The sequence below is a fragment of the Mugil cephalus genome, chromosome 21, assembly GCF_022458985.1.
Source record: "Mugil cephalus isolate CIBA_MC_2020 chromosome 21, CIBA_Mcephalus_1.1, whole genome shotgun sequence".
Lineage (NCBI taxonomy): Eukaryota > Metazoa > Chordata > Actinopteri > Mugiliformes > Mugilidae > Mugil > Mugil cephalus.
Window position 1 is genome coordinate 7,323,275 of NC_061790.1, and position 12,495 is coordinate 7,335,769.

Consider the following 12,495-nt stretch of genomic DNA (forward strand, 5'->3'; position numbering starts at 1 on the left):
AGGCAGACGGGGTCACAGAGGGAGGGGGAAACTGTATATGAATGACCCCTCCACCCACAAACTCCTAGTCATTAGTCACAGTCTCCCTCCATCTCTGAGCCTATTGCTCTCCATGTATATTCTCAGTTTACTCTTCCTCGTTACCACAGAAACTCACAGTCTTCACTTCAGACCATTGGACAGCTGAGAAAATGAAGAAGCTGTCGGGCTGTCTGAGCTGCAGATCGGGCCCGATTTCACACATGCAAACACACGCGCACACACGCACACACATGCCTGCTGCAATAACAACCATCAAATGAGTTCTCCACCTCTCTCCGCCCGCTGCCCTCCTCCTTCCTCCTTCCAGGACGTACTTAAGTGTTTTGGGACAGTTTTTTTTATTTCTGATTACACACACACACACACACTCAAGAAGCTGTGGTCTTTAAAGTTTTCAGTCTAACAATACTGTTGGAGAGCAAACGATTGTGTGTTCGCGCACCAGTAAAAGCTGAAAATAGTGTGTATGAACTCCGTGCCCTCCGTCATTGTTTGCACTGCCTGAGTGTTATGAGGAGTGGAGTGGTTTATTGACAATAAGCATTTTCCTCATTCTTCTCCTTCCCTCTTTCTCTCGCTCCCCTCACTGTCTTTCCACATGCCATGGAGATGAATACCCCTCTGTAGTCATAGTGACCACAACAGCCCCACGTCCCAGATCATCTTGGCAACCTCGCAAACTCTCGGACCATCGACTCTGGATGTGGACGAGGGGAGCTTTAGAGAGTGTTTACCTCCGTGTGGGGCCTCGACTATTTACTGCCTCCTTGTAGCTTGTTGATAGTCTTGAAAAGGAGGAAGGCCTGTTGGGAAATCGCAGAGTGGGGAAGGATGAAAGTCGCAAGGGAAATAACACCGGAGTGGGGTTGGTAGTGTCGACTGTTGGGGCCTGTTCGTACCTTGCATTAAGATACGATCTGGACGATCTGATCGCAAGGGGCCAACTTTAGGTACATGTGTTTCCACCTCTCCAAAAGATCTGATCGAGATTTGATCTTCCGATGCAGCTGATGTCCCTCATGGATCTCTACTGCTGCTCCAGCACCAAGAATGGCACTAACCCTAACCCTAACCCTAACCCTAACCCTAACTTCAGCCCTGGAAGCTCCCATACGCCCCATAAACTCTGTACGTCAAGGGCCACTTTAGGGAAGCCACCTCCAAATGTGGGTTCCAGATCAGGATTCCCTCATGGATCTCATGCGCTCCCACGGATGTATAACCCAACCTACCTTTCGCGAGTATCCCAAACCAGGTCAGATTTTATTGCGAGCTCTGAACAGGCCCTTACCTGCTGTGGGGATGCGAAAAGTATTGACTGAAAATAAACGACGAGTTGATTAAGAAGGATATGTTGTCAATGAATCGTTCAGAAGTTTACCTAAAATATTGGAACAAGAAGGCAGCGTTCTCCCGATGGATTGATTCAGCTCTCAAACAAAGCCCGGACCCTCCACTTCCCATCATGCACTTCAGTTTTCTATGTGATGAGTTTGCCAGAAGACTACTCCCTTGAACACCTTTAGAGGATTCATATTGACTAAAGATGGTCAGATTGTTTTTAAATCAATTAATAACGCCCTTAACACTCGGGGTGTCCTGATCTGATCCGCAAACTATTGATATCGCAGATTGGTCTGATATCAGCAAAAAAACTAAAGTTGACTAAAAAAAGTTGTATTGAGACACCCCTATTAAACGCACGGTGCTTCAACTTTGATTTCTTTCAAAAACATTGCACCGTCTGTACTGTTTTCTGGATGAAATGCTCATTTTCTCATTCTGCTCATTGTCTATTATTTCTTCTATATCATCAATGCTTTTAATCTCCATTTGGATCAGTAGTATCAAGCACCGTCGATACTGCATTTGGAACTCCCACTATTTTTCTGGTCGATATCCTGCAGGGAGTGGACGGGCAGGGGGCATCAGATAAGACGGACTTCTGTCATCGGCAGGTCGTGCTCGACCGAACTGATGAGTTTAGACGCTCCCCGTGTGTGTTTGCCAAGCTCATTATGGACGGCCTGCTTCAGTGTGTGTGTGTGTGTGTGAGGAGTAGGAGGTGGCCGAGAGAGGGGAGTGACAGGTGAAAAGTTTGGATTCAGATTGGAGGTTTAGGGGCTTCGTGGGTCAGCGGATCCGCAGACCATTAGGGAGAGGGGTCTGTGTGTGTGAGAGAGAGACAGAGAGGGTAGACCAGGGGGTCTCTATTATTGTATTGGTGAGGAGTAGGAAGGTGGGGTGGGGGTGTTTGTAGGACCCCATGCTGCTGGGACCAGTCTCTTCTTTAAAGAGGGACGACAAATAGTCAACACATTTGCTTTTAGGGCGCGAGACTGAGACTCCATTGTCTCACGTGTGTCGGCCTGATGGGAAACATGACCTGAGCTGAGTTATAACTGCTTTGTGAAGCGCTGTATCTGGGTATATATCTGGACACCCAGACGAATCTGAGGAACATTAAGAATCATAGTGAAGTCTTAAAAAAGACGATAAAACAAGGTCTTGCAGCGGTGACGAATGGGTTAGAGCTGCATAATAAACCTCAGCTCTCAAGATGAGTTTTTGATAGCACGAAGCTGGGATGATGTTTCTCTTGGCCACATGTAAGATAAAGCATTCCTGTATGTGTTTCTTTTACGCTTCTAGACTGGGACTGAGCGTAAAAGATAAATGTGCGCCGGGTTGAAGCGTTAACTTAAGCATGCCATATTGTAAAGACCCGACAAAAGGAGTCAGTGTAAACAAACGACTTGAGTGAAATAAAAAAGGGATTTGGCGAATCCGAATAACAGACATTCACATGAATCTCAGCTTAATTCCAGCTTTAGCCTTTTAACCCCTCTGATCATCACTATTTACATCTAAGGCTTTCTTTTATTCACGCAGAGCCCCTTGTTTGGCTTCTGGAGTTAAAGCAGCATTAAAAGGATATTCTAGACTTTTAATGCTGCGAGAGATTAGAAATTCAAAGCAGCAGAAGCAGACATTAACTTTCCTGCATGAGTCAAGCTCCAAAAAAAAAAAAAAAAAGCTTCAAAAACAGTCCTATAATTATCGCGGCGTATCGTCTTTAATTAGACCCTCCCCAGCTCCTAAACACCTCCAGTTTTTTGACAATTTTAACCCAAGACAAATTAACTTTAAATATTTTTTTTTTTAGCTCCCTGATTTTCAGGAGACGTGATGGAACCGCCGACTGTGACTAAACTGAGGTTAATTTGGAACACTCATGGAACAAGACGTTTGACTAGCGAGGTTTGAGCAAGTCAAAGACCTTGTTTACAATCTGTCCTCCGTAGTACTGTGTGCGGTTAACGCTTCTGCGTCAACTTTACGCCATACGCTGATGTGCACAGGAATAATTGGTCCGCTTGGTGGTGGCGTCTTTCCGCTATAGCGTTTCCGGCTGCTTCTCCATCTCCACAGTTTTCAAATTGATTGTTTTGGATCAATAAAGAACAAACAGTGCAGCCAAACTTTTGACCCTTTCGAAAGTTCACTTCCGTCACGTGTAACGTTGGCACAGCTAAGGGGGCGGTAATTAAAAATTCAGTGGCACCAAAACGAACCCAAATCCTACCATTTGTGTCAGCACCGGTACCATTATGGTACTGAATATGTGTACAAACCCCTACCTGAGGAGGGGATACAAACTTTTGTAGAACTCGTCTTCAGCGAAAGTAGAAAGTGAAACAGGAAACAGGAAGTAGAAACAAAAATTAGCCCGACTGTCAAAAAAGACAGCGCAGACCAGGGTTTGGGTCGTGGTTTTACTGAGTGAGCCCGACTGACGGCTTAGGCTACGTACGTAGGTTATACCGTCTATGTCTTAAGGGATTGTAAGAACATTTCGAGGTGGTCACCTGCGTTGCATCGCCCTCAAATTTAGTTCACGTTCAGACTATTTCAAACAGGTGTGAACCAATCTTTTTTTTTACCTCCCCGTTCCTCCACATTTTGCATGCACGCTCTGTTCGGCCTTTTCCTCTCATCTGGGACACAATGAGCAACGCGGTGTCTCTCAGCGGACTGGGAGCTTTTGTCCGAGCCGTTAACCCCCCTCTCCTTCTTTTAAAAAGCGCTGGCATGTGTGTGATCTCTGGAGCCGTGTGCTAACAGCAGCAGTTCGGGATGCCCCGCTGAGAGCGTAGGAGATGGGGCAAGGACGGGAAAAAAAAAAAAAAAAAAAAAAAAGACGCTGCCCTCCCGGACCAGGCTAAAAGTTTGATTTGAGGAGTAGAAGAAAATGTGGAAGAAGAGGGAGAAATGAAGAAGCAGGGGGAAAGATAAAAAAGAAGGAGAGGAGGCACTACTTAATGTGGAGCTCCTTGTAATTTGCTGCGGGGATAGAGGGAGGAGGAGTCAGGGGGAGGGGAATACCCAGCAGGGAGGGAGCAGGAGAGAGCAGAGGCCATTCACTCCGACACACACACACACACACACACACAAACACACACATGAACGCTGACAGACGCACACAGTGTTGCCACAGGAGAGAGGGAGGGAGCGAGGCAGTCAGACAGAGGAGATCCTCAGCAAAGTGAAGTGAGAGAAAGAAAAGAAGAGAAAAGAAAGAAGCAAGAGGAGAGTGTTCAGGAGAAAACGCAGCCTCAGAGAGTGTGTGCGTGTGTGTGTTTTGGAGGAGCCGACTGCACGATAGCTCCCAGGAGAAAGCCATCACAATGATTGGGAGAATTTGGGAACTCTAAAGGGATTTGTTTCTTTTTAAAAAACTGAAGCTTTGCCGGGAATATTGCTTGGAATACTCTGGATATGTGACCCTCTCTGGAAAACTCCCCCAAAACCTTCCTTTTAAATCTCATCTCACTTCCATTTGTGTTGAAGTGGAGCCAAGCCACAATGCCTACCGGTAAGCACTTTAAGTTCTTTTTGTTTTGTTTTTTTCTTTTTCTTAAGTATATACAGAGATGTTTCCCAGCACTTCCAAATTATAGACACAAGTTGTTCTTCCCAGAGGTGATTTGATTCTGTGATGTGGCTGCGTTGGATTTTGCTGTCAGAGTCGGTGCACGTCTTCACATCTCTTCAAAGGAAATATTGGTTGTAGAATAATATCCGGCTTTTAGGTTTCACGTTTGGTGAAGGGAAACTCGTCCTAAATATATATATATACATATATATATAAAAAAGTTGTTTTCAAGTGGTCAAACATGAGACGGCAGCATTTAAATCCTAGGTGCGCTTGCTTTTCTCTGGTGGTTCTGCTGTTTATCTTACGTGCTATTTACTCCTCAGCTGACAGCGCCGCGTGAAGCGTCTTTGCAGCGTCCGTGTCTTCTGCTTGTTTTCTCACCCCCTTCCTCCTCCTCACCGTTGAATGGGACTTGTTTGCTTTCTCGCGGTTAAATCACCGGTGATGCTGAGTTGATGGTGCGCGCAGCTCCTCGGCAGCTGTCTTTTTTTTTTTTTTTTACAATCCCTGTTCTAAACTTTTCTTTGCTGGTGGCTGCATGTGTAACCTAGCACGAGAAATGATGCACGTTGCTGCAGAAAACTTGCAGAAAGTTGCAGATGGGGCTCGAGCACGCCCTCCTGGCTGTGTTTTTCTATGTGGCCCCCTGTCGAATCGTACAAAAGGTCTGTTTTCTGTCTCCTCGTATCTCTTAAAGCCCACACATGTTTCGGTATCCCCTTGCCGGGTGTAGGTTTGACTGAGGGTTGAGATGCCATTCTGCAGCCTGTGACCCAAATTAGAGCCTTGAGGGCAGCAGTTGGGTGGGGGGTGGGGGGTGAGGGAGGGTAGGTGGCGGCTACAAATGGGGATAGAGACGAGAGGGCGAGGAGGAGGGAGGGAGAGGGGGGGAATAATTACTGTTTAGTGCAAACTCTTTGGTTTAGAGGTGCGGGAGACAATGGACCCCCTCCTCCTCCTCCACCTCTCACTCTCCTCGTCCAGTCCCCCGGGAGGACATCTGCCCCCCCATCGCGTGCAAGAAGCTGCAGCCCCATGGAAGCTGGGTGGGTGAAGGGTGGAGGGCACTTCCCATCGGAGCCACATAAACAAAATCAATATTTTTTACTTCCATGCCTTTTTGTGCTTGTAGATGCGTGCAGATGCAGGAACCCTCACTGGAGCAGTGGCTGTGGTTCTATTTTATTCGCTAATTTATTTACTGTTTTTCACCGGGCCCAAAGTCCATTCAGGCCAGAGAATGAGGCCAGTATGTCGCACTCAGAGGGAAGCCAAGGGTGTGTGCCGCACCGGTGTCCCGAGGGTGCGAGCGAGACCGCGTGTGTCCCGAAAATAGGGACGGTTTGCGGGTCGGGCTCGTTTCCCACAGCTACACTGTCAGCGCGAACTATGCGGCGCATTCCTCGCTAATGTCCGCGCGGTGTCAATACCCGGCGAAGAAGCTCGGCTCGCAGAGGCTCGGCTGCGGCTCTCGTAAACTCGGAGATAAGAGGCGCCAATCTGCGTTTATAATATGTGTAAACTTAAGCTGGCGGCGGTCGTCAATTAAACGGTTTTATTTTACAGTCTTTTCACACAATAAGGGCCATTTGCAATTAGCCCAGCAGCTGCACGCGTTTGCTTTCATCGCGTTTTGCGAGGCCACGAAAGCTCGGCGGCGAAGTGAAGTCACACTTTAAGTTTAGTCTTTACCCGTAATGACGTGCGGTATTATTCTTGAAACTATGCTTTTTCTCTTTCACTTCTCTTTTTTTTCTCCGTGCATCCTCCAAAACATCTGCATTATACAACATCCCCCGGCCCCCGCAGATGTTTCTAGGCCCACTGGTGCGTTTGGAAAGCCTGCCCCACGTTTCCAGTCTCATCCTTTGCTTCTCTCCGACTGCCCCACCTCCGCCCCCCCACGCTCTTCTTCTCCACATTTGTTCGGCGGCAGCGTGAAATCCAGAGTGACACTTTAAGGTCCTTAGCGTCAGTCGAGATCAAGCCTACGTCTCTATCGGAAACGGAGACTGACCGCGAGTGGACACGAGGGAGGATGGCAGAGGCGGGGACGGCGCGGGAGACAAAAAGTTTGGGAGTGAGCGTAGGTTAGGCTTGAGAAGCCTAAAGGGTTAAAGTGCTACAAAAGGCAGAATTCAAAATGAGACGGAGCGAGTGGGAATTGGAAAAGAGAAAAAGCAAGGGAGTGGGTGGTGTTTGACCTTTGGCCTCTCTTCTCATCTTTTCTTCCTACTTTCATTCCTCCGGGATTTCTCCTCCTCATTCCTCACTGTTTCGCAGTCACACATGTCCCTCGGTTTGAAGCCTTTTCTTGAGAAGATGCTGCCAAAGCGAAGACAATGAAGAATCGGTCATAAGTCACAGAAGGCTTTCCGTAAAAAACAAAACAAACAAAAAAAAAACAATGCGTTCCGCTCTCCGTCACTATCATCAAAAACACGCTGTCTGGATTCTGTTACATTTTCAGTGCCTTTTGTTGATGGGGGACTGCGCAGTTGGCTGCGTGGAATTGAACTCGGTTGCCATCTGGTATCCCATTTCAAACACACACACACACAAACAAACATTTGATGATTTGATGATTTATGAGCTGCATGAAATGTTTGGTCAAGACCTGTCTCTTGATTCTTTACTCTCTAAACTGTTCAATATTTTTTGCAAAAGATGGCATTTTCTTCTCAAACTGGTTCATTAGTGGGCAGCGGTTGATTATATCAAGCGGACAAGAATGTCTTCAAGTACATAGTTATAACTTTCACTCCTACAGGCATACTTCTTCTCATTTTTATTTTTTTGAGGGGGGATACTGGTCCTGTTTTTATGTCTTGCCAACAAATAAATTCCTTGTACTACGCCTTCTTCAGCTTGCTCTGCAGATCTTCATTCACATTTAAAGCAAGTCAAAATAGAGTGCGAATAACAATCGATGTGAACACATGCACATGCCCCGGTGGTCTGCAGCCGCATGCTTGCCTACGGGCTGGTCAAGTGTGTATTTTTACATGGTAAAGTATATGCATAGCGCGAGTCCATAGGAATGGCCCGCGGAGCTCACATGCACGCAGCGGACCTCAAACATGTGTTATGATTTTGAATGCATAATGGGGAAAAAAACACAAGAATTACAGGAAGGGATGAAGAGAATGGCCGGAATGACATTCACGAAGAAAGTGGAAGCAGTAAACGGTTTCGTTAGAAATGGAGCCTGTTTCTTTTGTGGAGGTTTGGTAATGTAGTGACCGCTTGCAGTTTTTGCAACTTTTGCTTTAGATAGTGAACGGGTGCACGCTGCAGCACTGCACAGTAGTAAACAATGTGAACGCTAAGCTAACTTCATGCTCTTTGGTTGTCTGGGTTACCTCAAACACCTAAAATGCCTTCAAAGTTTACCTAAATCTAATGTAAGCTCACAGAGTCAGCCTAACCCGAGTCTGTATTTTCCAAAAAGGCAGCCTTTTCAGTATGACATAAGTCCCGAGGATACTCTCTGGAAGTCCGGCGCTGGTTTCCTTTCTGGAACCACGACGCTACACGCTACACAGTTTATTACTCCTGTTCAAACCCAGTGATTAGGGACACCACTCAGCTTAAAATAAACACCAGGAATTGTTTTTGCGGTTCCTCTCCGTCCAACATCTGGATGTGACCTAAAATATTCAGTCTGTCTTGTAAATGCGTACATGGCATGTGCCCTACTACAAAGACCTCGCTGAGATGTTTGAGCCACTCGTGAGGACCGGCCAGGGCCGTAAAAACAGGAAAGGGTGCTCACAGCTGTTTGCTGACCACTCCAGAACAAAGAGCACTTCAGGTGACCGTAAAGTGTGCGACTGAAGTGGACCAGTTAAGTGTAGCATGAGTCATTAAACTTGACTGGACGGGCAGCGAGGCTTGTTGGACTGACTGCGTCGGTGGGGCAAAACCAATGAGCCTCGCTTGCAGTCATGTCTTGTGTGTGCTGTCTAGTAAAAATTTTTTCTTTATGTGGATAAGGGACTTACTACTTTTGTTGAACCTTTATGTTTTCAATGATCAGCCACAACATTAAAACCACTGACAGGTGAAGTAAAAAACTTCTGGGAAACGTTTGGACCACCCATCTAGACCAGACCAGGCACCCGCACCCTGATTAGAAAGTAATCAAACTTAACATGGCACCCATTTATTGGGTGTTCACACTGCATGCGTTTCCATGGTAACTAGGGAAAATTCATCCCCTACAGAAGTTTTGAGCCTTGCCCGGATCGAGCCTTGCCAACACTAATTTGAAAGAAAATACCTTTCTGTTGATCTGCTCCATCCCGGTTCACCCAATGGTCCAATAGCATGGGGAATTTAGTGGTAGGATAAAAAAAAAAAAAAAACTATAGACAGTGTTACCATGAGGTAGGTGTTTGGGGAAGTCACAAAGTTGATTAACTTTATCACTGGTTCCCCTTGGTCATTGGTCATCACCTCTAAATGTAGATTGGTTCACTTTGGCGCTCTCCCTCTTCAGGTCATATGTGTTATTTGTGACGGTCATTGCTGCAGCAGTTTCATATTAATGTTATATTGCTGCTGGATGATGTTTTTAAAACAAATGTGAGTTTCTACTCATGTATAGATGTTGTAACCCATTTCTACTTTCCTTTAATAATCAGAAACAAACCAAATATTCACCACAGCTTTTGATCTCAATATGAGGCGGATGTGTCGCTTTCACTTGAGCATGGTGCTCTTCTAAGGAATAAAACGCAACATGTGAGTCAGTGTCCTGCGCGTGTTTTCCACTCTCTGTTTCTGGTTGGTGCAGCGTGCCTTCCAGGCCCGGCCTGATGTTCATGATATTAAACTTCGCCGAAGCGCCCCAGCTCTTGGTCTTTTTCAAGTTAAATGAAAGCCAGAGATTGAGGCCAGGTTGCTCAGACGCCCGCTGATTCACTATTCACTGTCTCTCTCGCTCTCCTCTGAACCACAACCCTTGCACACTATGCTAATCCACGCACACACACACACACACACACACACACACACACACACACACAGGAGGAGAAACAGTCCCAACCTGCGTGCTTAGGACAATAATTAAAGATCATTTACTAGGATTAAGTTGAACATAATCTGGACAGGAAATAAAGCCTGCCCATCTTTGCTCTTTATCTCTCTTTGTGCGTGTGTGTGTGCGTTGAGGAAGGGGTGCTGGTGTGTGTGTGTGTGTGGGAGAGAGTGAGAAAAGTGCCAGTTCACCCAGGAAACGGACAGGGTGTGCCCCAAACATGAAGCTGGAAGGTGGGAAGGAGGGGCTAGACAAACACAGGATGGGGCAATCTCTGTGTGATGTTTGGGTTTCGCTGGAAGCATGGCTTCTCTGTATTTGCTCTCCTCGTACGTTTGTGTGTGTTTGCGCAGTTTGCACGTGCGTGCACCCTGCCTGTCCCGTAGCGCAGCTGCGATAGCTGGTGGGCCGGCCATTAAGCTGTTAGCTTGGATATATTTATCTTAAGAGTTATAAACGTGATTTTTTTTTAGATGTACATGCACTACCTGCTGCGATAAAAGGGCGATGTGTCACACACTTGTCAGAGGGTGACAACAGTGAACGGTTAACTATTAATGTCAGGAGTTCATACAAGCCTCCGTGAGTTGTGCGCAGTGTGTGGTTTATCAGAGTGCCAAGGCGGTCGGTTTATGCGCATTGTTATTGCCCGGTAGTTCTTTCTCCTTTCTGATCTTTAATTGAGGAAAAAAAGTGGGTCAGGTCTGGATTTGCAAACATTTGGATGGACACACACACACACACACAAACACACACGCTCTCCCAGCGAATCAGTTCCAAACTTGTCTGGAGCGAAATCCAGTTTCGTGCCATTTAGCTTTTAGGACGCTCCAGTTCCTTCCTGCTTTTCTTGGCATGGCAATGGAGCAAAATTAAAAGTAGAGGAGGCTGTGACGACCAGACTCTCCCCTCATTGTTATTCTTTCTGAGACATGGATTTCCTAACACTTGAGTTTTCTTATGAGGGAGCATTGTAACAAGGGATTGGCCTCATTTCATATTCCTCCGAAAAACATGTGACAGATTTTGAGATATTTGGGAAGCTCCACTAATTAGTTTAAACGATGATGTATAATGGAAAGCTCCATCTGCCAATTGTCTTGGCTGACCTGCATACTTGCCCCCTCTCTCACAAACCTATTTCCAGACTAAGAAGCAGCTGTTTTCATCTGAAAAGCTCTGATAAACCGACTGCGAGCATAAAAACAACAAACTGCAGGCAGATAAGATAATGAATGGCAGGTGAAGAAAGTGGAAGATATGCAGACTAGATATTTTCGGGGAGCCATTTCAGACCAAAGGAGAGCTAGAGTGCTAAAAAAGGAGAGAAAATATTGGACTTTAGGGGATCAGGCTCTGATGCCTTCAAGCAGACCCAATGACTGACTAAATTACAGCCCATTAACTTAACATCCACCTTCGTCGTGAACGCAGACCTTTCAGAAATCGTTCCACTTACTGGGTTGCGAATGCAGCCAGAGGTGGTCGTGAACGCGGTAAACACAGTCCCATTTGGAGGCAGGCAACCCTGACCTTAGCACTCTCTTTAATGCATATTGCAATACTGTATTTAACTTTTCAGTCGCCGGTAGCAGCTACCGGCTGTTGATTGTCAAAGAAAAACCACGCAGACAACAACATCACAGTGACAGACAAATGTCGTGCATGCAAACTCTCATTTAGAAACTAGCGCAACAATGGTGTTGACGTCCATTTAAAGCACGCATTTAAAAATTCAGCAGGTTTTTGTTTGAGTTAGAGTCAAGTAACAATAGCATACGGAGCTCTGCCGGTGTGGGTGTGTTGTTCCGGATTAGCTAAATCCAGTTTTAAGCCGCAACAAACAGCGAGACAGAATACAGTGGCTTATGTGAGATGTGCCCAAATTGTACGACTTTGGAGGGTCATCTCGGTGCTTCCAAACTAAACATAGTAAGTTCTGTAAAGCAATCCACCGTTAGCCACACCACACAGGCCAACCCATTGTCAGTGGGTTGACTTAACATCCACCTTGCAGACCTTGATGAAAACACTTCACTTACGAGGTTATGAATACAGCAAGAGGTGGTCGTTCATGTCGACACAATCCCATTTGGAGGCAGGTAACCCTAGCGCTATCTTCAATGCGTGTTGAAATAGTGTATTTAACTTTTCATGTATTTATTGGTAAGAAATACCAATGTATCTGTACTATATAGTAATGCTAACTGTATTCTAACTGCAAGTATATACTTATGTAAATCTTGGTTGAAACATCAGATCATAACGTACGTAAAAGACGAAGGCTAAGGCTCAGTTTCTTGACCTGGCATCCGTGCAGCAACGGCTGCCAGAACCTTCCTCGTAATCTTCCCATCGCAGGCCAGTCTAACTAGTGTTCTCACCGTAGCAAAAAAAAAGTCCTCAAAGGTACCTGTTTGAAAGCTGAGAGAGTGGATGTGTACCTGGATTCTTTGAGCTTGTTCTCAGTGTC

The 12,495-nt window shown here is 46.0% G+C and overlaps 1 protein-coding gene across 3 annotated transcripts in view; it reads left to right on the forward strand.

Annotated features, from left to right (window-relative positions):
• LOC124998993 (pleckstrin homology domain-containing family G member 1) overlaps nucleotides 1-12,495 on the forward strand; it is a 66,039-nt gene that overhangs the window by 28,819 nt on the left and 24,725 nt on the right. The window contains exon 1 of one of the 3 annotated variants that reach the window (XM_047573704.1): nucleotides 1,995-4,918. The exons of the other annotated variants lie outside the window; for them this stretch is intronic. Coding sequence (XP_047429660.1) covers nucleotides 4,909-4,918 — 10 coding nt within the window. The 5' untranslated portion in view covers nucleotides 1,995-4,908. Of the gene's footprint in view, nucleotides 1-1,994; nucleotides 4,919-12,495 lie in introns of those variants that run through there. 3 annotated transcript variants of the gene reach the window in all.